The 27,277-nt window shown below is 46.1% G+C and overlaps 1 protein-coding gene and 1 pseudogene across 1 annotated transcript in view; both read left to right on the plus strand.

The window, feature by feature from the left end:
• Positions 1-23,307, plus strand: part of TCEA3 (transcription elongation factor A3) — a 33,731-nt gene extending 10,424 nt beyond the window's left edge. Inside the window, exons 5-11 of the mRNA XM_006924452.3 lie at positions 1,817-1,876; positions 10,795-10,958; positions 11,093-11,149; positions 13,996-14,150; positions 18,962-19,108; positions 20,754-20,825; positions 23,095-23,307. Of these exons, the coding sequence (XP_006924514.1) occupies positions 1,817-1,876; positions 10,795-10,958; positions 11,093-11,149; positions 13,996-14,150; positions 18,962-19,108; positions 20,754-20,825; positions 23,095-23,103 (664 nt within the window). The 3' untranslated portion in view covers positions 23,104-23,307. The remainder of the gene's footprint in view (positions 1-1,816; positions 1,877-10,794; positions 10,959-11,092; positions 11,150-13,995; positions 14,151-18,961; positions 19,109-20,753; positions 20,826-23,094) is intronic.
• A 3,587-nt stretch (positions 23,308-26,894) lies between these two features.
• LOC112472991 lies at positions 26,895-27,013 on the plus strand (annotated as a pseudogene).
• The last annotated feature ends 264 nt before the right edge of the window (positions 27,014-27,277 follow it).

Consider the following 27,277-nt stretch of genomic DNA (forward strand, 5'->3'; position numbering starts at 1 on the left):
TAGGGCTGGCCCTTAACGCTGCCTCGCCTACTGACTCCCAGACCACCTGGAGGATGAGGCGGGAGCTGGAAATCCATGCAGGAACATTGCACAATCTGGAAAACAAGAAATCAGGTGCCTAGGATTATGGAGCATTGAGGATTTTGTGCTGGGAACTGCTGTAGGGGCGTTAATGATCTAATGTCTTCTTCCCAGCCAGCCCCAAGACATAGGTTCTTTTCTCCCCATTTGACAGGTAAGGGAACATATGCTCAGAGAAGAAGACCTGCCTGGGGGCAGGGCTGAGATTACAACTTATGTCTTTGCTTCCCTTTGTAAAATGGTAAATGTCGTCTATGTTCGTACACATGTAGATCTGGAAACTTAATAGTTATAACCAGGGAAGGTTTCTTTTTCCACTCTTCTAGTTTTTATATCTCTGTACTGTTTGACTTCACAGCATTCGGCAACAAATATTTAAAGGGCACCTCCTCTGTGCCAGGCACTAGTCTATTCACTTGGGATAAGTCAGTGAATATATTAGATTGAGTTCCCCAGAAGCAGACTTTGAGCCGTGGATTCCGGTGCAAGGGGTTTATCTGGGAAGTGATTTTAGGAAATGTGAATAGAGGAGTGAGGAAGTGATACAGGGAAGGAAAAGAAGCCAGCATGGGGAGTATTAGTGAGCAAGTTACTCTGTGGGCGACCAGGACTTAAATCCTGTTGGGGAACACTGGGGGACACTGGAGAACACATCTCAGGTTGACCCACTTGAAGGCCAAGGAAGCCGGGCATCTCTGAGCATCTGTTCCACAAAGCACTTCCAGCCTACTGGCCTGCTGATGCTAACTGGAGCAGAGAATTCCTTCAGGCAGAGCCCAGGGGAGCTTGCGGGAGAAAGTCCTTGTGTCCCAGTACACTGGGAGAGTGAATGCCCAATAGGGTGTGAGTCAGTGTCCACCACAGTGAACAAAACCCACTGAACTCTGCTCTTGTGGAATTTACATGGGGGCTGGTCCGACAATACACATAACAAGAAAATTATAGTTTGTTCGAAGGTGTTACCTATGCTGGAATTAAAAGGCCAGCTGGGTAAGAGGTGAGGAGTGGGGGTTGCAACTTATAAACAGATTAATTTTATAAAACCAGTAAAAGGGGAAAATGCATTCTGTATAAAAAAGAATGTAGCTATATGCATTTTGGAAAATAAGAGGCATTTTTCACCTCTAATCCCATCACCCTAATATAGCTATGGTTAGCATTTGGGTGTATTTTCTTTCAATCTTTTTTCCTCCTAGGCATCGGTTTTATTGCAAGAATTGAGGCACAGCATACGTTTAATTTTGTATCCTGATTTTTCACTTGCCATTTCAATGCAGATCTTCTATCTCCAAGGCCCATGTGCATCTCCTCTTTTCCTCCTAAGGTGCCTGCAGGAGAGGCTGAAGCTGATCTCCAGTTCCTTGTGAGAATAGGCAATCCCAGGAATTCCAACCTCCAGCTAGCCAAGGCCTGCCTGACAGGAAGGAGGAAAGGAGCCTGCTGAGAATTCGTTATGCATAATTAGTAATACATGACATTACACATGTAACATATCAGGCACGCATTCGGTTTCTTTCCCTTCTGTCGCTTTATTTGATGAAGAGTAGGTGAGGGTGACCAGCCAGCACCACCTGAAGCTTCCTCTCTCAGGCAGCTGTCATCCAGGTGGATTCTATCATCCTCAACCCAGCAGGCCTGGCTCCAGGATGCTTTCTGCCCAGCCTCCCGTCTCTTTAGATCAGTACAGAAGCTAGCCTATGAGAGAGAGTCTCATCTCCAATTTCTCATCTTTCAGGAGAGATTCTGTGGACTCCAAGTCTTCAGGTACTTCTCCGAAAAGGCCATCACTGGAAAGGTAAGGGAAGCTATGGATTGCTCCACCAGGTAGGTCCTGTTCAGCTTGTGTGTCTCTCTCTGCTTTAACGGAGGAACCCTGTGGAAGAAGAAGGAGGAAACTTCAAGTCACATTGCTTCTGAATTCTAGGACCCACACAGTAAGACTGAGAGAGCTTCTGAATCAGACTTGTGGCTCCTTCGCTAAGGTGGCTGACCAGTCACTGTTGCCCCATCACTGTCTGGGGATAGTCTCAAGGTCAAGCTGAACACAGACAGTGAAGACAGAAGTTTTGTGAGCCTATACCTGGAGTGGGATCTCTGGTTTTGGGCTGAACTAGTTAGGGTATCTATCCCAGAGTAGCATAAGTCATCAAGTCATTCATTCATCAAATATTTATTGAGGGCCTACTATGTGCCAGGAACTGTTCTACTTGCCAAGAATACAGCAGTGAACAAAGCCCAAAATCCCTGTAACCATGAGGCCTATCTTCAAATAGGGCAAGAAGCAATGTACATAATAAATAAATTATCCAATGCTTTAGAAGGTGACAAGTGCTATGGAAAACAATAGAGCAGAGTGAGGAGGATTGGGACAAAATGGTCATCGGGTAGTCAGAAGAGCTCTTGTTGAGGTGACCTTTGAGCAAAGGTTTGAAAGAGATGAAGGAACTAGCCATGCAGACATTGGGGTCATTTCAGACCCAAGGAGCTATGAGGGCTGGAGCGAATAAGTGAGAGGGGAGAGTTGGAGGACAGAGTGAAACAGGAGCTTCTGGAGGGTATTAAGCATGAGAATTACATGACCAAATTTATCAGGCACCCTCTAGCTGCTGGGCCGAGAATGGACTGTCTGGGCAGGAGTAGAGAGACCAACCAAGAGGCTCTTTTGATAATTAAGGCAAATATAATGGTCACTCAGGGTAGCAGCAGTAAAAGTGGAGAGAAGCGGTGGACTCCAGATATATTTTGAAGGGAGAGCTGACAGGATTTCCTGACAGATTGGACGTGGGGAATGAGAGAAAAAGAAGAGCCAAAATGACTCCAAGGCTTTTTGCTTGAGCATCTGCAAGGATGGAGTTACCATTGATTGGTAGGGGCAAGACTGGAAACCAGGCTGCAGCAGGAGATCCAGAGTTCGGGTTTGGATACGTCTGATTTGAGGGGTGTACTAGTTATTCACGTGGAGAAGTCGAATAAGCATTTAGGTTATACCATGCTGAATTCAGGAAGAAAGTCTGGGCCAGAAATATAAATTTCAGAGTCTTTAACATGTAGCTAGCATTTGAAGCTGGATGAGATCTCTAAGGAGAGATTATGGATAAAGGAGTGAGTGATAATTGTGGTCCAGGAGGGAGGTCAGAGGTCAGAGCAGGAGAAGCAGGGCCAGGGGAGAGCAGGGCAGACCAAGAAGTGGCTTAGAGGTGGATCCAAGCAAATGATTAGGATCCAGGGGCCATATTGGATGCTGGGGCAACCAGGTGGGACAGAGTTGACTTCTAGGTGAGTGTGAGTAGGAGCTACACAGCTATTTTAGGCCTAATTTACCAGTAATACTGCCACTGGAAAGAAAAGAAGAGGCACAAAAATTAGGTCGTTTAATGCTTTATGAAGATTAAACGGGCCTGAGATGTTGCTGGGGCCACTATATTGCCCGACTCCAATGTGGCAGCTGAGTGCCAGCTCCAGCAAATGAGACGAGACTCTCAGAGTGATGCTTAGCGAGGGACTCTGAGGCTGCATCCTGCCTCTGAAAAAAAAAAAGTTCTCTGATCAATTAGCATTGTCTTCCATGAGTGAGGCCTGGAAATAGAGGCCCCAGTGTCATCCTGTCATCAGTGGTTCTCAACGGAGGGTCGTTTAGGAATCATCAGAGGCATTTTTGGTTGTCGCTATGACTTGGGGAGGAATCTTAGTCACCTCAGGCTGCTATAACAAAATATTATGGACTGTGCGGCTTAAATAATGGACATTTATTTCTCACAGTTCTGCAGGCAGAGAAGTCCAAAATCAAGGTGCCAGCCAATTCTTAAGACAATAATCCCATCATGGGGCCCACCCCCATCTCAACCTAATTATCTCTCAAAGGCCTCACTTCCAAACACTATCAGATTGGTGGTTAGGGCTTCAGCATGTGCATTTGAGGGGAGCAGGGCACAAATATTCAGTCTGTAATTAGAGCAGGGGAGGAGCACTATGGCATTTAGTAGGCAGGGGTCAGAGATGCTAACCATCCTGGAAAGTGGAAGACAGCCCGGCGTAGTGAAGGATTGTCCTATCCCAAAATGAAACACTGACTACTAATCCATTTCTGGGTTTGATGCTATAATATAAACATTCAGCATTTGTGGAAGGAATTATATAGCTCCAGACTCCTCTCCTGATTTTGCCTATGGCCTTGAAGTCTCCTGGCTCCCTCCCACAATGCATCCTTTTTCTGAAGGTCAGGCAGGCAGAATGTTTGTCCTAGCAGTTGTGCCATTTCCTGCTGGTTCAGTATTGGGGGTGGGCAACCCAAAGGGACAGAAGCAAGTCTTGTAAATTCACTTTATCTACTTCCTAGACTGTTTCCTGCACCCTCTACCTCTCTATCTCATCTTTCTCTTTCATTCATCTATTTATTCATTTATTCATTCATTCATTTAGTACGCACATTTGTTAAGCCCCTTCTTGCAAACAGCATCCTCCAGGGATCAAGGGCACGTGCACACACTGGGTGAATAGTGGAGACCATGGCAAAATGGAGACTACCTGCCCATCTGTAGAGGGTACCCACAACCTAGCCCCAGCTGGTTGTCATTTTATGGAAATGCAAGCCCACTGTGCCATGTCTTCAAGTTTTTTCAGGAAAACTGGATATCTAGATTTTTATATGATACTCCCAATTTTAAACATTAGCAACATATTCATATTTTTCTAAGACACGGTAGGGCAAACAAAATGTATTTGTATACTGCCAGTTTGCAACCTCGAAGGCCAGGCAAAGATTTAAACTCATGATCTCTGTTTTCATGCAGCTAATCATTAGTGTAGAGGCAGACACCAAAATACTTGTTTTTCGAAGATATAACACATAATGGGAACATAAGAAGAATGTCTCATTATGACCTGAGAAGTCAAAGGAAACTTCATGGAAGAGAGAGTATTGGTGTTGAGAACTGACAGATGAATAGCAGTTTGCCTGGTAGACAAGCCAAGAGAGGGCATCCCAGGCAGAGGGAAAGAATGTCTCATGCAAAGGTGCTCCGGGAACTGTAGCTAGAGTACCAAGGAGCAGAACACGAGGGGCACCACTGTGTCAGGGGAAAAGGCTTCACTTTTGTGTTGCGCTTTATTAGTTGTCCTAGACTCCAGCCATGGGAATGAGTTGACTTTTCACCTCCCCGTTATGCCAGCTTGGTGGTGCAGTAAATGAAATGCCCTCAAGGTGGCGCACAGGAGCAGCGAGCGGGGCCTCCAGGTGCCTGTGCTCTGACTTGGAGCGGGAGAATTTTCTAAGGCTTCCTGGTATCAGACCACAGGCTGGTGCTGGCACATTCGGGGAGCAGAAGAAAGCTGTGATTAATCCAACCCCCACCTCCACCCTTGCCAGTGATGCCCTCTCTGCATTTGATTCAGTTCCCAGTTCTGTGCATTGAAAACAAAATGAGTGTAGCTGTCCAAAATGCCACCTAGAAACAAATTCCAGTCAGCCAGCCAGCTCCAAGCCAAGAGGAAGGACTGGGGCTGGGAGTGCCCTGCCAGTCTGATAGGGGGAAAATGCAGCAAGCAGCCTAGCCTTGCCTGGGCAAGGGGACTTTTAGAGACATGGTGAGATATGTTTGAATTTGAAAGGCAGGCAGACCTAGGTTTGTAGTCTGACTCTGCTATTTGCTAGTTGGACAAGTCAGTTCAGCTCCCTGAGCCTCAGTCCATTGATCTGTAAGATGGGGATAATTATGACCCCCTTTCAAGGTTGTTATGAGGATCAGATAAGCTAATGAAATGCTTAGCACTGTTCTCAGCCCATGTAAGTGCTCGATAAATGCAAAATGCTTAGTGATGCTTAGTGATACGCATAATGTAGTAATCTATGTAAATTGCCTAATACTTCATTACTAGAATTCTCTTAGGTGCTTTAGTCCTCTCAATGATTCTATGGGTACTATTGTTATCCCCATTTTACATGTGAGAAAATTGAGGTACCTAGAACTAAAGATACTTGCCCAAGGTTACATAGGTACAAAGTGGTGGTGTTAGTTAGGCCTTGAACCTGGGATTTTGGCTCTGGAACCACTTCAATGTCATTTAGGCATTCCCTAAATGACATTATTATTATTGTTTGCTATTATGCCTTCTTCCAAGCAGCATCCTCAGGCTCCCCCAGCGATTCCACACTGCTGAGTCCTAGGCATCGAGGACGTGGTGATGGGGCACACATGTCAGTGAGGGGCAGCACCGGGAAGAATCTGGGGCTCCATCATAGTTGTGGAGATGAGTTGATCCAGGTCATAGTTGACAAACGCTGGTTCAGAGAGAGATCCTTCTTTTAAGCCCAGGGAGTGGGGCCATTGGCCTTCCAAAGAGGACCTGTCTATCACACAGCTCAGCTCTGTCTAGACCCCCTGGATGTACCGTTCATCTCTTTGTGGCCAGCTCCCTCAACGCATCTTATATTCACTCATCAGCAGAGATTCATCAAGTATCTACCTAGAGCACTGTTACAGGTGCTGGAAGACAGTGGCGAAGCAGCCGATGGGGTCCCTATGCTGTGGAACCTGTAATCTGGAGAGGGAGGCAGACAATGTTTATAAACACATAAACAAGTTAATTATAGACTTGGATAAGTGCTATGAATGCAAGAAATTAGGTCATGTGCTAGAGAGTTACAGGGCAGGGACGGTCTGTTTGGCTGGGGTGTTGAGGGAAGGCCTCCCTGAGGATATGATATTTAAGCAGGGTCCTGACTGGTAGGAAAGAACTAGTCATAGGAAAATCTGGAGGCGGAAGACCCTTCCAGGAGGAGGGGCCAGTCGTGCAAAGGCACTGTGGTGGGAGGACAGGTGCATTTAAGGAACAGAAAGCATCAGGGTAGTGGGGACTTCAGTGAACAGTGAGGGGAGCATGGCATGAGATCAGGATTGGGGCAGAAGCAGGGGCAGGGGCCAGATGGAGAGGAGCTGGGAGGCCACGGTGAGGAGTTTGACTTTATGCTGAAAATAATTGGAAGCCATTAGAGGGTCAGCTGGAGAGCGATAGGCTCAGCTGTGTTTTTGAAAGCCGTCCCGCCCCCACCAAACTGCTGTGTGGCAAGTAGATTATAAAGGGGCAAGAGGATGCAGGGAGACCAGGTTCAAGGCTCTTGTGGCTGTGCAGGGGAGACCAGTGTCTGGGACCACGGCTGGGTACAGGGAGACTCATTTAGGTGGCAGCCAGCCCCTAAACTCTTGAGTTTATACCCTTCCCAGCTGTCCCTCACCCATCCCCCATCCCTGTGCCCGCTGCCAGGCCACCCAGTTGTCAGGCAGGGTTGGGTAGAGTCCAGGGTAAGTTAGTCTAAAGCAGTAATGTTCAAATGACATTTAAAAACAAGTAAATAAAAGTTAGGAATCCCTTTGGACAAAATTTTTGGAAATTCAAAATGTAAACTTAATAAGAGCAGAGCCTTCCCTCCCCAGCCCACCCCACTCCTGTGGCAGTACTGAGACATCTTTGAAGAATCTTAAGGCTCCAGTGGACACAAAATTCCAAGGACATATGTGATAAGAGAAGGGATCCAAGGTCAGGCCAAATAGCAAGGATTGGGGGATGAGAAGGTCGCCAGCAGAATCCATTGAAGAGCGCTAAGCAGGATGTTGGATGGGATTCTCTTTAACACTGGGAAGCCTGGGCTACTCAGTCAGCCTCACTCTCAGATACAAAACTTTGTACCTGACTTTCCAGAAGCCCAGCATCACCTTTCTGAAGGGAAGAAGTATATCCGTAGCTCTAGAGCTGCCTGATGCTCCTATCCCAGCTGTGCTCCTATCCTATACAACTCCAAGGGGTACCCAGGTGACGATGTGAGTGGCGCCCCCTGGAGGTAGGAAACGCAGCTGCCCTTTGGGACTTTACATGAGGGTTCAGTGTAAGACCCTGGAGTGGAGGAGGGGACCCTAATTTCCTCAACTCTGATGAGTCAGTTTTGCATGAGGCCTGGCTAGCAAGTCCTGTTGGGTTACTGAAAGAAAGCCTGGGAAAAGCTAAGAGATGAGGGCCGAGACATCTTGACAACCTGGCCCCCACCTGAGAGTAGTGCAGAAACAGCTCTGAAAGGGAGGGAGTTGGGCAACTATCACCCCTACTCCATCCTCTCATCTGTAAAATGTAGCCAGCAACTTGTGACTCTCAGGCTTATGGGGAGGAATAAATAGCAGAAGGCAATAAATAGTGGGTTTTATTATTACCATCCTTAACAAGCTTTCTCTCCGGCACCCCCACCCTCATGCTCCAGCTGCCCTGAGCCCCCCAACATTGCCCATGTAAGCGGGGGACTTTCACGCTTCCTCACATTTCTGCTGAGAGTGTATTTTTTCCTTCTACTCCTCTAGTGGCCAGCCTTACTCCCCATCTCTTCCTGAATTTCTTGGACCAAATTACACCATAGTGTGACCCGTTTGACCTTTCCTAAGCCATGTGATCAAGTCCGGTGTCATGATGCTGACTGTCATGGGCCACCACCGGCATCTTGGGGGATGCCTCTCATTGCTATCCAGCACCCTCTTCACGAGAACCCAGAAGGGACCAAAAAACACTTGGAGTCCGAGCCTTGGCCCGCTTTTTTGGCTGCGTGTATCAGTACTTTATTGTGGTAAAATATATGTAATCAGATTTGCCAATTTAACTTTTCTTTAGCATGAGAAAAAAAATGTTCTATCATTTTAAATAAACTAAGATTTACCAAATATATAAAACAGATTAGTTGTCATTACATATTTCAGGTTTCCGGCTACTCTTGTTCATCGAACTTACTACATAGATTTTTTTCATTGTGGCAAAATATATAAAACATAAAATTTACGTATTTTATGGGAGCAGCCATTTTTAAGGGTACAGTTCAGTGGTATTAAGTACATTTATGTTATTGGACAACCACCACCACCATCCATCTCCAGAACCCTTCCATCTCCCCAGACTGAAACCCTGTACCCATTAAACCAGAACTCCCAATTCCCCCTCCCTCTACTCCTGGCAGCCACCATTCTACTTTCTGTCTCTATGAATTTGACTGTTTTAAGAGTCTCGTACAAGTGGAATCGTACAATATTTGCCCTTTTGTATCTGGCATATTTCACTGATATTCAGAGTTCATCTATATGGTAGCATGTTTCAAAATTTCACCCCCTTTTATGGCCAAATAATATCCCATTGAATGTATATACCACATTTTGTTTATCCATTCGTCTATCAGTGGACACATGGGTTGCTTCACCTTTTACTGGCAGCTCCTTGAGAACAGGAGACAGCCTCTGAGCCATCGGCATGGAGTTACTGCTCATAATTGTCAAATGTTAAAAAAAAAGTTTCTCATTATAAAAGTAGATATAGTCTTATAGAGGATGAAAAAAATATGTATAAACAAAAGAAAGAAACAAAAATCTATAATCTCATTTCGGAGAGAGAATTACTATTAACTTAGTGTTATGGTCTGAATGTTTGTGACCCCCATCCCCAAATTCATGGGCTGACGTCCCAACTCCCAATGTGACTGTTTTTGGAGGTAGGGCCTTTATGGAGGTAATTAAGGTTAAATAAGTCATAAGGATAGAGCCCTGATCCAATAGGAATGGTGTCCTTATAAGAAGAGACACCTGAGAGCTCACTGGCTCTCTCTCCGCCATGTAAGGATAGAGTGAGAAGGTGGCTAACTACAAGCCAGGAAGGAGAACTTTCACCAGAACCAACTGGCCAGCACCTTGATCTTAGACTTCCCAGCCTCCAGAACTGTGAGAAACATATTTCTCTTGTTTAAGCCACCCGATCAAATACTTTATTATGACAACCCAGGCAGACTAAGACACACAGGTATCCCTCCAATCATCTGTGTATATATGCATATATATGTATATGTTCGTTTTGTTTGTCTTTTCTAAGCCAAAACCAAAATGGAATCATTCATAGGCAGTGTATCGTAGGAGTTAAGAGCGTAAGTGTTGAAATCAGACAGATCTGAATTCAGATCACCAGTGTAACTCTCTAGATTTATTCCCTCCTCTGCAAATGGGGATGATAACAGTATGAACTCCTAGGACTGCTGTGAGGATTAAATTAGAAAATGCTCTGACAGTATCTGGCTCAGTTCTTGGCACATGGTAAAAGCTAGCCCTCTTAAATGGAGATACATTCACTACTCACTAGACTGTAAGCTCCTTGAGGGAGGGAGCTTTTCTGACTTCTCTGCTTTATCCCTTGTTCTTAGCACAGTACCTGGAGAATAGGTCCCTAATAAATATGTATTGAATGAAAGAGTAAGTGGTTCAATGAGAACATAAAGAGAGAGCAGCCAGCACAGTGCCTAATGGATTAGCGTGGAGTCTTTGGCATTGTTAAACTGTTCTGAACCAGTCGGGGACAGTGGTTAAGAGCATGGATCCTGGAGTTCAACTGCCTGGGTTTTAATTCTGGTTCTACTGGTTTCCACATAGGTGACCTGAGTCATATTATTTAAAATGCACCTTTAAATGCATCTATCTCTAAAATGCACTTTAAAATGCAACTCTAAAATGGAGACAAGAACAACCTCATTGGCTTGTTATGAGGATTAGATGAGATGATCCGTATCAAGTGACTAAAATAGTACCTACCTCGAAGGGTTGTTATAAGGATTAAAGATTATCCATAAAAACACCTAGAATGTTGCTCAATAACATTTTTTTTTATTTGCTTAATGTCAAAATGTTGATTACTTATTGTCATCCTCAGATCAAACAGCAGCAAATCGAAAGCGGAGACCCCCAAAACACCCACCAGCCCCTCGAGCCCAACCTTTGCCCCCTCCATCTGCCTCCTGGCACCCTGCTATCTCACAGGGGATTCTGTCCGGGACAAGTGTGTGGAGATGCTCTCAGCAGCCTTGAAGGCAGATGGTGAGCGAGCCAAAGATGGGGAGAGGGAAGGGCTTCCCAAGGGCAGATGAGACGTGGTCTTTCTCCCTGGTAAAAGCAGGTTTCACTGCCAAGGTCATATGTGCTGATGCCTGTGTTTCCCAAATCTCTTTTAGATGATTATAAGGACTATGGAGTCAACTGTGACAAGATGGCATCAGAAATTGAAGGTCATATCCTTGAGCTGTGCTGGGGTTGTGGGTGCCTGGACTGTGCAGTAGCGGGTCTCCCAAAGGCAGGGGACAGAGGACAGAGAGCAGACCGGACAAAGGGCCCCAGGGACAGCCCCCTGCTCTGTCCCTGAACCAGAGTTCTTCATTCTATCTAACATTTATTAAGTCTTGCACGGCCAGCCTCATGCTAGGCTGTTTATGAGCAGTACCTCATTCAGTGTTGAGAACAATTTATGAGGAAGTTTCCCTCACTAATCCAATTTTACAGGTGAGGTAAGCAAGGTTCAGAGAGGTCAAGTCACTTGCCAAAGCTCACACAGCGAATAGCAGTGGCATAGTTGGAATCTGAACCCAGAAAGTGTGACTCCAGAATCTGAGGGCTCAACCGCTGTGCCAGACAGGTTGTGTCGTAACATGCCTAGGTTGTGACATCAAAAAGTTGAGTAGACAGAGAGGACAGCATTTCTCATGCTCAGCCTTTCCCCTCCTTCCAGCCTCTGAAGATAACAGGTCTCATTTTTTACTTTCCAGTATGGACCAGGCACAGTACTGGGCAGTCAGCACTTCCTACCGCTGTTAATTCTCACAACAATCTGTAATGCAGGGGGCTGTTGTCCCCATTTCACAGAGAAGAGAACTGAGACTCAGGAACTACTGGGTGTCAGAGCTGGACTGAAACCTTGGTCTTTGGATTCCACGTCCCGAATTCTTTGCATATGCCCCATTCTCCCACCATCTGAAAGGCCTTGTGTGGACAGAGGAGGTGACCACCTGTGTAATATGAGTCTGTTGCACCAAAAGATTTTTGTCTTCAGAAAAAAAAAAAAAAATCCCTCAGCACTGTGCCCCACTGAGTGAATGCTAGAATTTCTTTAACTGGAAACAAAGCTTTGCATGTCAAAGAGGTATGGAGGGAGGGGGACAGAGTCCCCAGAAGAGAGGGGGTCCGAGTGTCACACTGGGATGTGAGTGACCCTTTTGAGGCCTCCTGAGCTCTACCTAGGGAGCCCAGCTGGGGTTGAGGAGGGGCAGGGGCCAATCTGCCTGTCTGAGGCCCAATCTAATATCCTTCAACACATCTGGGATGTTCTCACCACCATCATTTAATTATTATCCAGCATGTCTTGAGCTAGCCAGCACCTCACTGAGTACATTTTCATAATTCTTCATGAATTCGGAATAAAGAGCACAAGCTCTTCATCTTTGTTTTCTCTGGAACAGCCGTTCCTCCAAGCAGATCCGTCCACCGTCAAGCCCAGTTTGAAACAAAGGTGGATGGCGCAGTGTATCATTCCACTCCCGGCCTTTCCTCTTCCTTTTCGTCCTCCACTGATTGTCCCTCTTCTGAAGGAGAGGAAATCAGGGCTGCATCAACCCTTTATCTCTTTGTTCTTCGAGGTGGGAAGTCAGGGGGAGAGTAGTTTAGGGACTTGAATGCTTTGTATTCTAAAAAAAGCTCTATTCTCTTTGGAGTGGCATGGCAGCCAGTAGGACTTGCATATGCTCCTCTAAGAGGTCATTACCCCCTCCCTCCCTCTCCCCATCTGTGCTCCACCTCTTCCTCCCCTGCATGGAGACAGAGTCAGGAAGAGGTTGATGGAGATATTGCCAGCCCACCTGTCCACTCATACCAAGCAGATGCACAACTTCAGTTATCCTAAACACAGATTTTTAAACAAATGTTTTGGCTTTCCATTGCATTATGGCACACTCTTTTTTTTTTTTTTTTTCACATTTTTATTGCACAAACAGCATTCAACAATAACAAAAAATAACAACAATACTACCTTCCCTCCCACCACTTCTAGCAAGTCAGCTGTTTCCACTTTCCACATTCTTCCCCTCAGTCTCTTTCTCGTACATGGCTTTTCCCAGCAAAGGCTTCGTCTTCCTGATTCTGCTTGGCTTAGGAGACCAAGAAAATGTGGCTGTGTTCCCTGAGCTCCTCTAGGGATGGAGAAGGGAGGAGGCAGTGGGAGGCTTGTCTGGGATGCAGCATCTGGACAGAGAACTCACTGTGGTCCGTGGCCAGGGGCAACTTCCTGCTGGGTGAGTGGAGAGAGAGCTTTACCGTTAGGAGGGGGTCTGGCTTCCAGCCCTGTTTCTGCCGGGAATTTGCTTTGTGACCTTGAGTGAGGGCCTGCACCCTTTCTAAGCCTCAGCTTCCTCATCTATTAATGAGAGACATAACTCTGATTGGCAATTCCCAAAGTAGAGTCCAGAGGATGGTAATGGATATTACTACAGAAAAGGGTATATTTCTAGAGAATTGAGAGCACCGGATTAAACAAAACCCAGCGATTTCTTTATTGCAGTACTTCTTAGAGCCTGAAACATGTGGCTCCTAATCTTATGTTTTCCTCTGCCGGCTGGACTCAACAACCTCTAGATAACTAGAGGTAATCTTCATTGTTATCATCTTCACAGCCCTTAAATGTTGAGTACTCGATATGTCCCAGACACCATGCTAGCGCATCAGGTAGCTTAACTCAGTGAATCCTCTAACAGCCCTGTATTTTATAAATAAGGAAACCGAGGCACAAAGAAGTCATGCGACTCACCTGAGGTCACACAAGAGGCTCAGGCAAACCCAGAGTCCATGACACTAGAGTACTTGCTGTGACCTGATCTCACCATGGAGGCTGTTTCCTGTCCCTGGTATGTTGGCTGATCCCAAATATCAAGTGAAACCCACACTTGGAGAGTCAGAGGCCACAAAAGCACCCGACCCCTGTACAAGTCCAAGGAGAGGAAGAGATGGCCATGGGCTCCTCAGGCTTCAGGGAGAGTCTCCCCTTCCTTCTGTGCCCCTCCGTGAGTGGCTGGCTGGCCCTTGACTGTGTCACATATCTACCAAGAGCTCAAGAGCACAGACATGAAGTACCGGAACCGTGTGCGCAGCCGAATCAGCAATCTCAAGGACCCCAGGAACCCCGGGCTGCGGCGGAACGTGCTCAGTGGGGCCATCTCTGCCGAGCTCATTGCCAAGATGACAGCAGAGGTGAGGCCTGGGGCTGGGACCTCTGCACTGTGGGGCAGGAGGCCAGGCTCCTCTAGCTCTGTGCAGGTCTGAGAGGCGGTGGCTTTTGGCTCCATGAAGATGAGCCAGGGGCCTCTTACAGCCAGACCGTCTTCTCAGACTCCTCGTGTCTCAAAGCTTCTGGACCATCGGGATCATGGACATGGCTAATGCATATTAAGTACATTTTAAACAATTTAGGTTCACTGGCCAATTCTTTCTTCACACCAACTAAGGTAGAAATGTTTATTATCCCCATTTTACAGATGAGGAAACTGAGGCTCAGAGGAGTTAACCGATTTACCTATACACACAACTAGAAAATACTGAAGCCAGGAGGCAAGTTAGTTATCTGGCCTCAGAGCACCTGCTCTTCACTGCTTTGTTATCTGCCTCCATCTTCCGCCTTGTTCAGTCCTATGTCCCGTTACCCAGCTGTGGGCCCAAGCCCGAACAGGAGTCCCTGTCCAGGGAGCACAGTCCAAGGTGGGGAGACATGCATACTCACAAAGTTGTATAAAACAGGTGGTAAGTGCCATGATTGAGCCATCACGAGAACTTATAGGAAGGAAGGATGGACCCAGCTTAAAGGGGTCAGTAAGGGAAAGGAAAGGGAACGAGCCTGTTTGAGAAAGTAGAGTGTGGTGGCTAGGAGCTTTGGAGCTGTGCCACACTGCCTGAGTTCGAATTCTGCCTCTGGCACTTACCCGCATGATCTTAGACAAGCTACTTAACCTCTCTGTGCCTCAGTTTTCTCATCTGTGAAACAAGAATGAGAATAGCTATCTCATGAAAGATTGAATGAGTTAATATACGTGAAGCATTTAGAAGGTTAATACATGAAAAGCCCTCCCCAGAATTAGTATACGATAGGCACATTCACCCAGCATTTCATGTAACCCTCAGCACAGTGCTATGAAAGAAGAAATATTATCCCCATTTTCTGGATGAGAACACTGAGGCCACACACAACTCATAAGTGACAGATGAGGATTTGAACTGAGAGCTGTTTATTTCAGAGTCTACATCTTGGAAAGACCTTTTGCACGCACTCAGGTATGAGCGGCTCTTCACTGCCAGAGCTAATGAGGGATTTCCCACAGGCACCTGGAGATGGCACTGCCAAAGCACTACTAAGCGGAGGTGGCCCAGAGAAGGGGAAGGAAACTGCATGGCATCCCGGAGTTTCGGTGTGCCTCAGGGTGTCTGGGAATCCTCTGAAACTTGGCAAGAGTGTGCCTCTGGGTGTTTGTTATGTGTGTGGTCTGTGTGTCTGATGTGTGTAGTGTGTCTGTGGTGTGTGTTTGGTGTTTAGTATGTCTGCATATTTAGTGTATGCATGTGGTTATTGTATGTTGGTGTATGTAGGTGTGTATGTGTTATGGAGTGTGTGTATATATATTTTTCTGAGGAGAGAGTTCACTGATTTCCTCAAATACCCAAGATAAGAAAGTTAATATTGGTTTTAGAATAAAATGGAAAACTTGGAACAAGTGGACCAAGGTTATCTTTCTGCTTAATTTAAAATATCTGACTTTTTTAGGTAAGTAACAATATATGCCTACAGTTACAAATTGCAGTTTGGCTTTACAGTGTATTCTCCTTCCCTGCAAGGTGAAGCTGTGGAAACCAGCCTTGTGTTTATTTCTCTCTGTCCCTCACTCTGTGGCTCTGGTGTCCTTCTGCCTCTCTTTGTGTGTATATAGTGAGAATGCTATCAAGAGACTGTCTTATAGGCAATTCCAGAACCATGTTGGGGAACCAGGCCCAACAGAACCAAGAAAAAGCTGTAGACACAGGTTTGAGCCAAATCCAGCAAGTTCCCAGAAGATGGAGGTCTGGATTAGGACAAAGACGGGCTCCAGAAGTCCTAGGAAAGCAAATGGCCAAGCCAGACACATGGAAGAAGTCAGGCCCCACCCAGGACTGTTCACTGGAACAGGGCAAGAGAATCAGTTGACCAGCCCAGGCCCATAAAGAGGCTGACCAGGCCAAGGAGAATAAGCCAAGAATCTAGTAGGCTGTCCACAAGGACTGCCAGGGCCAGCCACCAAGGACCCCTCTGCCAGCAACCCAGGCAACGGATGCCAAGGAAATCCTCTTCCTGGGGTCATCTTTTGCCCTAGGCAGGAAGTTTCTATAAGAAATATAGGGCCATTTTTGCTCCAATAAGAAAAATAACAGCTTGGGGTTGGGCTGCTTGTGGAGCTGTGGACAGAGAACTGGGACTCCTGTCAGGGGGAAGCCTGAGTCAACAGATGCCTGTGTGGATGGACGTCCCTCTGTGCATCCCTGTGGCTCGCTAACTTCTTTTTCGTGTCTCTTTCCTTATTCACCTGAGGCCCTCATTCTTCATTCTCTCTTTTCCTCTCTACCCAGATGTATCAAAGAAAGGAGTAGATTCTGAGATATCCGGTAGAGCTGTTGAGTGGACATGCTGTAAGCCCCACAAAAGGAGGGATCTTGTCTGCTCACTGGTCACCTAGTATTGACACCAGTGCCGGGCACATCATAAGTGCTCAACAAATATTAATCGAATTCACAATTGGGCCCTCCTCTAAGAGTGTTGACAATGTGAGGAGTTTCAATCACTTCGTACCTTTATTTTCCTCATTTTCTACCTTATTTTCTATATTACTGTACTTACTCCACGTATTTTTGATGTTGGCACCATCTAAATGAGTCAGGGCAGAGATGGGTAATGGATTGGTGGGCAAGTGGATAGATTTTTTTCCTGTTCTCTATTTCTTAGGTGGCACACAAGATCCTCCTTCCACAATCCAACCCCCAGCCAAGTCTCCCACATTCCTCACCTTGAACCCACTCCAAATACCCTTCTGAAACATGTTATTCTTAGCCTCTGATCTTATACTTCCACTATTCTTTTTGTCTTCCCCTAGGAATTCCTGCTTATCTTTCAAGACTGGTTAAGGTGTCAGCTTCTTTAATGAGCCTTCCCTGCCCCTAAGCATTTAGCTCCCAAACTCTGGGGCTTTCCCTGCACTTTGTATGCCTTTGCTTTGATTCTCAGCTGAGGTTATGCCACCAGATTAGCATTACCTGGGGACAGGAACCAAATCTTCTTATCTGAATCCTGAGGGTTTAGAGGCAGTGGCGTGTTGAAGCCATCTCTTACCAGCTTGAGAGATGATTATGTGTAGCTATTCCCAACTTTGCCTTCAGATACATCAAATTAGTAGCTTGAAATTGGCCATGGTGGAAGTATATACACCATGGAAATTGGTAAATGCTGCAAATCAGCCACCCCTATGGCCGAAGCCAGTTTACCAGCTCACCAATGCAGTTAAAGACATTCAATAAATTGACATCCAACAGAGACTGAATGAATGAATGAATGCATTATTCTCTGGAAAATCTCCCCAGATTAAAATCAGCTGCTTTTTGCTCAGATGGTGTTGGATTGACTTGTTTTTCTATAAACTCCTGCCATTGGTTAGGACCTAGTCCTTGAATTTACCACAGTAGGATGTAAACATTTATGTGTACCAGAATAACTTGGGAGCACTAGTAAAAATGTACATTCCTGGGTCTGCCCTTTGAATTTTAGATTCCTAGGAATCTGCATTTTATCAAGAAGCTCAAGTGGTTATAATGCGGCAGTCAGCATCAGATTTAGTGTTCACTAAAATCATTTAACCTTTGTGCCAGCTCCGTTCTCCATGGTTTAAGGAGTCAGGAAAGATAGCAACAATGAAAATGTTTAGCTAATACCAAATCCTCATTTTAACATTAGCTTCTTCCATCCTCCTACCCCCAAACCAACCTTAGCTAGACCTCTCTTTGGTTTGAGTGTCCTCTTCTCTGTTCTCCTCTGGCTGAAGTTAAGGAGAGCCAAAAGGCCAGGGAGATGGATAAAGAAGGGCAGGACCTAGATAATGCAGACACTAAATGTCTACAGTAAGTTGACACAAGACATGAGACTGTTCTGTAGGAACTTGAAGATGTTCTGTAAGCACAGATGAGCAGTTAGTTGTGTGAACCTAGGAGCTTCAGGTAGAAGGATGGGAACGGCAGCAACAAGTCATAGTGAGACAAAGGTTCCCACAAGGCAGAATGGGCTGGTCAGTGATTGCAGCTCAGACAGGCCCTGGGTCAAGTCCAGACTGGAAGGATAGGGGACTATCTTAGATCGGCTGGTCAGTGGTCAAGTCAGCTAAAGCAGGAAAGTTCAGGCAGGTACTCAAGGTCCTGGCAGGCAGGGTGAGCACCAGATCTGAGGAAATGTACACTAGAGCACGGCTCCCCAACCCCTGGGCTGCGCAACCCCTGGACTGCGGACTGGTACCAGTCCGTGGCCTGTTAGGAAACAGGCGGCACAGCAGGTGAGTGGCAAGCGAGCAAGTAAAAAGCTCCATCTGCATTTGCAGCCGCTCCCCAGCACTAGCATCACCGCCTCAGCTCCACCTCAGATCATCAGGCATTAGATTCTCATAGGAGCACTGGTCCCTGGTGCCCAAAAGGTTGCAGACCACTGCACTAGAGTGTTGATCCTGGGGCGGGAGCTGTTTGCCTTCTGCTCTCCTGTCCATGCCCTTCTGCACTTGTCCCAGGCAGAGCCCCCCAGTTTTGCTCTTCCACCCAAAGGCAGAGCGGGGACTTTTCGAGTATAGCCTTTTTCGAGCTGGAGAAGGGCCACGGGTCCAGGCCTCCCTCCAGCTCCTTGTACTCAATCCAGCACGTTCTCCCCTCTTCTGTTCAGGATCTAGAAACCAGGCATAGGGCAGGGCTCCTGGGACTCCCCAGGCCTGAAGGGCAGACTTGTTTCTCTCCAGGAAATGGCCAGTGACGAGCTGCGGGAACTGAGGAATGCCATGACTCAGGAGGCTATCCGTGAGCACCAGATGGCCAAGACTGGCGGCACCACCACTGACCTCTTCCAGTGCAGCAAATGCAAGAAAAAGAACTGTACCTACAACCAGGTATGGTAGAAAGGCTCAGAGGCATAGAGGTGGAGAACCAGAGAGAGCTCAGGGAGGAGCCAGAGGGGGAAAGGACTGCACAGAGAAAGGCAAATCTTAATCGACAATGTGATGCACCTGTGGCTTCTAGAAAATGTTCTTCTGCACGTACGATCACCCAAGTTTGTGTCTATGAGACTTGTCCAGTATGTTCTGGCCAGCCCTGAAGCAAGATTAAGGGGAACCAGATTCACAGGACACAGAATTGTAGAGTCACACAGATGGTTGGAAAGATAACAGTCTAAAACTCAGCTCCCTCATTTGACACATGGGGAAGCGAAGGCCCAGACGGGACTGGTTTTGCAGCTTTGTCCAAGATGGCAAGGATAGTCAATGGCAGCGATAGTAATAAATCCAGATTCAGACCTTTCTGACTGCAATACAGCCAACTTGGTGTGTCAAGCCTAAGGGATTTAGCCCGAATCCTAAGGATGAAGACCATTGCCCAGATGTGGGGAGCCACAGAGGGCTGTGGAGACCGCCTTCTCTGGAAGACTTAAAACCAAGGAACCACCTCCTGTTTCAGGGTGCACATGTTATGCCCTTGCACCACCAATATTCTTAAATTCTAATTGGCACCTAGTCATTCTAGAATTCTATTCATTCCTCCATCTGTTAAGAAAGATTTACCAAGAGCACAAGGCCGAGTGGCTACAGCAGATACACGCTCGGCCTTGCCATGCAGGAGTCATCTCGGAGAATTTTGATTCAGGAACTTGGAGATGTTTGTGGAAGCTTCTGCCCTGCTCCAAGCACACTTCCATGTGGAGGGATATGCTTCCTGTGTCTCATCTCCCACCAGAAATATATCACCCATTAACAATGTTTTCTCTGCATAGAGAAACCACAATGTTATTTTTTCTCAGATGTTATGGCTTTTCAGTGACAAGGCTGTGCTAAGCTGTGTTCTCTTGGCTAACTGCTGGGTTCGCTCATTAGCCAGGGGACTACCTCTAAACCCACAGACTTTCATCTGACATCAGTCATATCCGAGTGTCAGCAAAGTAACAAGATGCTATGTGTCATGGCCATCCAGGGTTGGTCATAGAAAAGTAGAACAAATTAAATCTGGAAATGCCAAGGATTTGCTGTGGGAAACCCAGTTCCTATTATCTGAATAAAGTTAAGGGGTTGAGAAACTAGAAAACATGAAATAGTCTCAATGATCTTCAAATCTCTTTTCCTCCCTGGTTCTCAATTCTTCCACCTGTAAAGTAAAGAATGAACTAGATGATTTCTAAGAGTGCTTCCAGCTCGCACAAGAGAGGCATATCCTATAGGGTGTGTTCAGAGGTGAGTCAGAGCATACTTCTTGTAGGTGATGAGTCTTGAAGCAGAAGAAGAGAGATCAGTTCAGAAGGATCAGCAAGAGTGAAAGAGCAAAGGCCAGGCCGAGCCACTGAGATACTAGAAGTGAGCTGATGGACCTGCACGAGGAGAGGAAAATATATAGTATGGAGTTCTCAGTGATAAGGGAATTATCAAAGGGGGATGGGAATAACAGTGCCAAGCTCTGGGATTTGAACCTACTCCTACAGACACTGGGAGCCATGGCAGGTCCTAGAGCAGGGGAGTGACTTCGCGAATGGGCCTCTCTCTCTCTCAGGTGCAGACACGAAGCGCTGATGAGCCCATGACTACTTTTGTCTTGTGCAATGAATGCGGCAATCGCTGGAAGGTCTGTATGTCTGGGTCTGCTTCCCTTCCCTGTCATCCACAGATGCTGTCCCACATAAGGAGTAGTGTACTCACAGCCAAGAAGGGGCCTTGTGCACTGGGCGGGGTGGGGAGTATACCGGCCTGTGCAGAGGGGGTCTGCAGAGCTGGAGATCATGGCAGGTTGTTTTTGGTGAGGCAGAGAGATAGTGCACGTGCATGTTTTTGTTTTGGAAGGCACCCAGCTGGGGTGGGAGCAGCAGCCCACATTTTATCAGAGGATGGGCAAGTCTGTCATTTCAGCACAGATGGAATTGTTCCTCTCCTCCCCTAGATCCCCAAAGGGGAGGAAAAACAATAGCATTCTGCATTTGGACCACACCTCTTTGCAAAGTGCTTTCACAGATGGTATTTCCTTTGAACCTGGTCACAGCCAGGGACGAGGAAGTCTGAGCCCTGTCAGAGGGGCCTCACTACCCCTGCTCCCCCACACACACACCTCCCTGTGCTCCCAGGTCATACTCCGGTCCCAAGGCAGCTCTGGAAAAGCTTACATCACCCAAGGCTGTAACATGGGCCGCCCCAGCTCCTGCAAAGGCAGAGGTTTTGTTTTTAGGCGTGGGAGACAAGCAAAGACTGCTCTCATAGTGTTCCTTCTTGCCACATCTTCTGAAAGAACTCAGTGTGGTCATGTGATTAATGTCAGTTTCCAGTACCATCTGATTTGCACGTGCACTGTTTGATGTCTGGGCCACCAGACAGACAGCAGGTACTCCAGAAGTTCTAGGGTACTTAGCAAAGAGCCCAAGACTGAGCATGGGCTGGGAGTCGGAAGCCCTGGTTTCAAGTCTCTACTTCGCCCTACTTGCTGTGTGACCCTGAGCATATCACTCACCTCCCTGAGCAAAAGGGTGATAATAATGCCTTTTTCCCATGGTTGATGTGAAGATTATTACATACACACGCACACTTTATGAGAAACATTCCTTTTTAGTACTTTCACTTCCAGATGAGGAAATGAGCTACCATAATACTCAACGAGCATAAAGTCACATAGTTCGGAGCTCTGAAAGATCATGCTCCAAATTCCTGATTGATTTAGTTTCTACAACTTTAATAAGGGCCTCAATAGCCCTGAGACTCCATTATAACTGCCATATTTTTTAAAGTAAAAGTCATACAATTATGTATTTTTTCCTTTATTCATCTATTGAGCACTTAAGGATGGGGCCAATATAGTGGCCTAGTGGTTTAGAGTATGGGCTGCAGCATCAGGTTCAAATCCTAGCTTTTTATCACTTACAAGGTGACTTAGCTAAGTGACCTGAACTCTCTAGGCCTGAATTTCCTCATCTGTAAAATGAGGGTATTATTCTAGCCCACAGGGCTGTTTTAAGGATTAGAGAATGTAATACACGTAAAGCATATGATAGCTAATATGGTATCTTTGTCAAATTAGAAAAAGGTCCCTGCCTCCAGGTAGACACAGCCTTGCATCAGGGTACAGAGCTTGGCAAACAGAGCGGGGGCTGAGTTTCAGCCCCATCTTGCCCCTTTGGCCAGGCGCTCTTGTGCAACCTGTACAACCGTACCAAAAAAGCCCTGAGCATATAGGTTTCTGATACATAGAAACCACCATTCTTATTATTCTGAGTCTGTCATCTATAGTATTATGGGAGTTTGGGCAAGTCACTGAACCTCTCCAAGTTGCTTTTTTACCTGTGACACAATACCTACCTCCTAGGGTGATAGCGAGAATGAAATAAGTTAATGCATGTTAATACTGCCTAGCCCAGAATAAGTGCTCAATAAATCGTTGCTTTTGTCATTGTTGCTATTAGGAAAGGATGTTCTGCCTGCTCCAAACTCAATTCTTCCCCGCCTCATTCTTATTAGTTGGAGAGGCAGGGCCCACAGGTGGCAGCTACCTGGCTTCTGACATTTTCATGTAGTATACATTGCCATGTGGAAGGCCTGAAGTCTACTCAAGTGATTAGTGATAATCACAGTGATATTTTGACCTTGAATTGAGAGCCCACCACATATCCGACATCAAAATTCTATTTATTTGTATCTGATATCTTTCTCGCATTGTGGGGGAAGTATGAACCCATTTTACAGATGAGTGATTTGTTCAAAGTCACATAGCTAATCATAGCAGAGCTTGGATTTAGACTCAGCTGTGTGGCTCCAGACCCTTCCTTCTTTTTCATGTTCTCTCCCCCTGCCCCTAGCCGCCTTGGATGGTACAGGGAAAGCTCTAAAATTTTGTTGCCTTTTTGGTTTTGTAGTTCTGCTGATAGAACTGCCAGCCAAGATTTCAGTGAACAAAGGTGAAGAAGAACAAAGAGAAAGCACTTAAGCCATCGTAACTGGAGAAAAAATAAAAATTAAAATGAAGAAAAATGCTGAACTCTGAATGGGGTATTAGGGATCAGAGGGAGAATTGTTTTGTAAAGTAATCATCACTTATTAATAAAGATCAGCTAATAGGGGGAGACTAATTGGGGTATGATGCTGAGTCTGTGTTGACAAACCTCCTATAGAAACTCCGAGACTTCAGAGCCTCAGAACTGAGGTGTTATATCTTTGACGGCGGGCTGGCAGACCTTTGCTTTGAGTCCCTTCCCTCACATCTGAACCTTTTCTGAATTGAAAAATACCAGACTTACGTAACTCTTACCCCATCCCACCCCACCCCAGAGTCACACATGCAGAAGTCGGCACGTGATTTGGCTTAGGCAGATATGACTTCCATGCCACGTAGAAAGATTTCTTCCCTACTCCTCATCTCCCAAACCCTCTGCTATTCCCTGTTCCTAGCTGGCTTTGGAGGCCTTTGAGGACTCCAGACCTAGTCCCTCTAGGCAGAGAACAGAGAGTCTTCAGCTGAGGCTTTCTGGATGAAGGGTATGGTGGTGTCCCTCAGTTCTGTGGACCCGGGGAGGTGCAATGCACCTCCATATGTTCCTCACAGCTCCATATGTGACCTGAACTTCAGAGGAAGTCTTCAGGGTGAGGGGCCTTATCATGCTTCTCCCATAATGACATCTACTTGCTTTTCAAGCTGACAGGAACTTTAGGCAAAGCTAGAATCTTCCGGAAAGGCCTTAAGAGCAGTTCTGGTGGACCCATCCTGGATCTCAGTCTCTGATTGTCCCTGGCCCCGTGACGTCCCCAGGCTGAGCTCCTGGATTCTGTGTTTCCTCAAATGGCTGAAATACAGGAGCCAGTGAACTTCTGGGAGCCTGAGCAAGTCTCTTAACCTCCTGAGCCATCTCCTTAACTGTAAAAATGGAAGTGGTACTAGTGTCTACCTCATAGGGTGATTGTGCAGAGGCCACTGGGTCTCTCCGTACGCCTTGGTTTATCTTTAGGGCAGCTGTTTGGGAAAAGTTTCAGCCCAAGTTCCTTATATGCCTTGGTCATCATCCACTCTGAATTGGTTATCACCTTCCTCCTTCCATTCGTCAAGTGGCTCCTCCCGTAGATGAATCCTGTGAATAAACAGTGTACAGAAATCTGCCACCATCTTCAGCTTTTCAACAGTCAGATTTGGGATGGATCCTTTGGAAGGACTGAAAGTCCTCTCACAGATGACACAATACACACAGCCCATAAACGGCAGAACCAGGACTGAAACCCAGGCCTGCTGCTTCCTGTCATTGTGCTCAAGGTAATGAGAGATCCAGGGCCATACACAATGCTCGGCCTCTACCTTCCAAGAATTCCCAGCCTGGCAGGGAAAGAAATCATAGGCACAGACTTTCCACACCAGATGGGATGTGATACATGCCTGAGGTACGAATATTACCCACAGAAATGTGGAGGGTGTTGCTTAAACTTTAATGTGGGTGGGAATCACATTCAAATGCAGATTCTGATTCAGTGGGTCTGGGATGGGGCCTGAGATTTCTCATTTTTAACAAGCTCCCAGGTGATGCTTACGCTGCTGGTCCACAGACCACTCTGCATAATAAGAGTTTTAGGCATCCAGATTTTTCTCGACATTATCTAATCCTCCATCCAAATGTCTAGAAACCCAGAGTGGAATAAAAAAGCAACCACTATCCATTTAATAATGTCAATAAATGTTACTTTGGGGCTTTTGAAAGGAGGGACCCTGGGGCGATTTTCAGTAGTCACGGTTTAAATATCCATTGTGCTCCTGGAGTCAGGAATTTACAGCCTAGGAAAAAATACAGAACTGAATCTCCACCCTCAATAACCTTACTGTTTATAAAGGAGATGAGTCAGATTAAACAGCCAAAGAACAAGTCAGTTCTAGTCCGTACATCTGCACAGTACCTATCTGCATTCACAAAAGGACATAGAAAGGCCTGATTCAGCCTTAGACCCTGTTCATTAGCAGACGTCCATACCCTCCCAACTGGTCTTCCTGTGTTCACTTGTGACCCACTCCAATTCATGCTCTCCGCTGCGCCAATCCAGAATAGGCATTTCAAAACTACAAATCTGGTCATGTTACAGCTCCCCACTCTACCACCCCCATTTAAAACTCCGTTTTTCTCCCCACTGCTCTTGGCAGGGTCTACAAGGCCCCCCGCAGGGCTAGCCTCTGCCTCGCCCCCACACTTTGTGCTCCAGCCACAGTGGCCATGCTGTGCTCCTTCTTGTCCCACAGTCTGTGCTCATACTGTTGGCTGGGACACATGATTTAACCCCATCTCCACCTGCACATCCAAGATGAAGATGGTGTGAACTGCAAGGGAGTTAGCATTCATTAACCTCTGCCACCTGGGAAGGCTTCCTAGGGGAGGGGAGATTGCTGCTTTACAGGAGGAAAAAGACAAGGTCAAGTGAGGTGAAACAGAGAGACAACATGCTTGGGTTAGAGGAGGGAAGGCCTCACCAAGAATGCTATGGCCAAAAGACTTTGAAAACAAAAGTACATTCAAGATCCAATGACCAATTTAGAAAGTGTTTCAAAATGTTACAGAAACCTGAAATACTGTACAAAATGAGAATTCTTTCTTCGTAGTCTCATCCAGACTACCAAATCTCTAATTTTAGCCCTGAGTTTAGTCACCAAGTACCTATGAATATCTCCCCCAAGCACCCCACTGGACCTCTCAGTACAATTAATCTTACTCTGAACTCACATCTTCTCTTTCTTAAATCCCTTCTTCTGTCTTTTTTCTATTTGTCGACTACTAGTTCATTATTTAGGACCATTTTTGACCCTTTCCCCTTACCCTCTTCGCTTGATCAGTTCCCTATAGTCTCTCCCTTGTCCAACCCTCTCTCCATTGCCATCACTATCAACATTGTCTTTCAGGTTTTCTTTTTTCTTGGACTTGTGCAAAGACCTTCTACTGTTCTCCCGGTTCAAAGGACTCCCTCCTTACCTGCATCGGCCTTGCATATCTCCAAGCATCACTTTTCCACTGACCTTCAGTGGATTTCCACCAGTTATCAAATAAAATCCAAACTCCTTGGTTTGGCTTTCAAAGCTCCCCTCCATCTGCCTTCTGCCTGTCTTTGATGCTGTATCTTCTATACCTGCTGCCCCTTTGCTCCAGCCTAAGGGAGGTAATGCCCGGTTTTTGAAAACCTGATGGGCCTTCCCAACTATTCTGATTCCCCCTCCTCCACCCCACCCAGATCTTACCCATTCTTTAAGGCTCATCTCAGATGTACTACACATCTGCTATGAAGCCTTCTCTAATCTCCTGACCACAAGAGATGGTTCCTCAGAAAGCCCACAGTGCCGTGAAGCGCTAATCATTACATTGCATTCTACCATAACGATGATGATGATGATGATGATTTCTTTGTATGAGTGTCGATACTATTTATTAGTTACGAAGCATTTGCTAGCTGAGTATCTTGGGCACCTTATGTAACTTCTCCATGCCTGCATTTTTCATCTGTAAAATGATGGCAATAGCATCTAGCTCCAAGGGTCATTGTGATTCATTAGAATCATGCCTAACACAAAGTATTTGATTAGTAAATGTTAGCTAGTATTACTATGAGTATAGCGGAGTACCTTATATTGCTCAGCCAACCCTCAGACTCCATGAATTAGGTTACTCTTATTATGCTCTTTGAAAAAAAGAATCTAATAGTCTATGGCCATGCTACCCTGAACAAGCCCGATCCCGTCTGATCTCAGAAGCTGAGCAAGGTCGGGCCTGGTTAGTACTTGGATTGGAGACCACCTGGGAAGACCAGGTGCTGTAGGCGAAAAAAATTAAAAAATCAGAGATTATAAGCTGACAAAGTCCTTGCAATCTGTGAGGTCAACCAAGGGTTGCTTCACCTAAAAAAAAATTTTAATTTAATTTTAAAAATCTAATGAAATATACATGATATAAAATTTGCCATCTTAACCATTTTAAGGGTATATGCAGTTGGGCGGTGTTAAGTACATTCACATTGTTGTCCAGCCAATCTCCAGAACTCTTCATTTTGTAAAACTGAACCTCTATAGCTATACAATTCCCCATT

This window comes from Pteropus alecto, unplaced genomic scaffold (assembly GCF_000325575.1).
Source record: "Pteropus alecto unplaced genomic scaffold, ASM32557v1 scaffold39, whole genome shotgun sequence".
Lineage (NCBI taxonomy): Eukaryota > Metazoa > Chordata > Mammalia > Chiroptera > Pteropodidae > Pteropus > Pteropus alecto.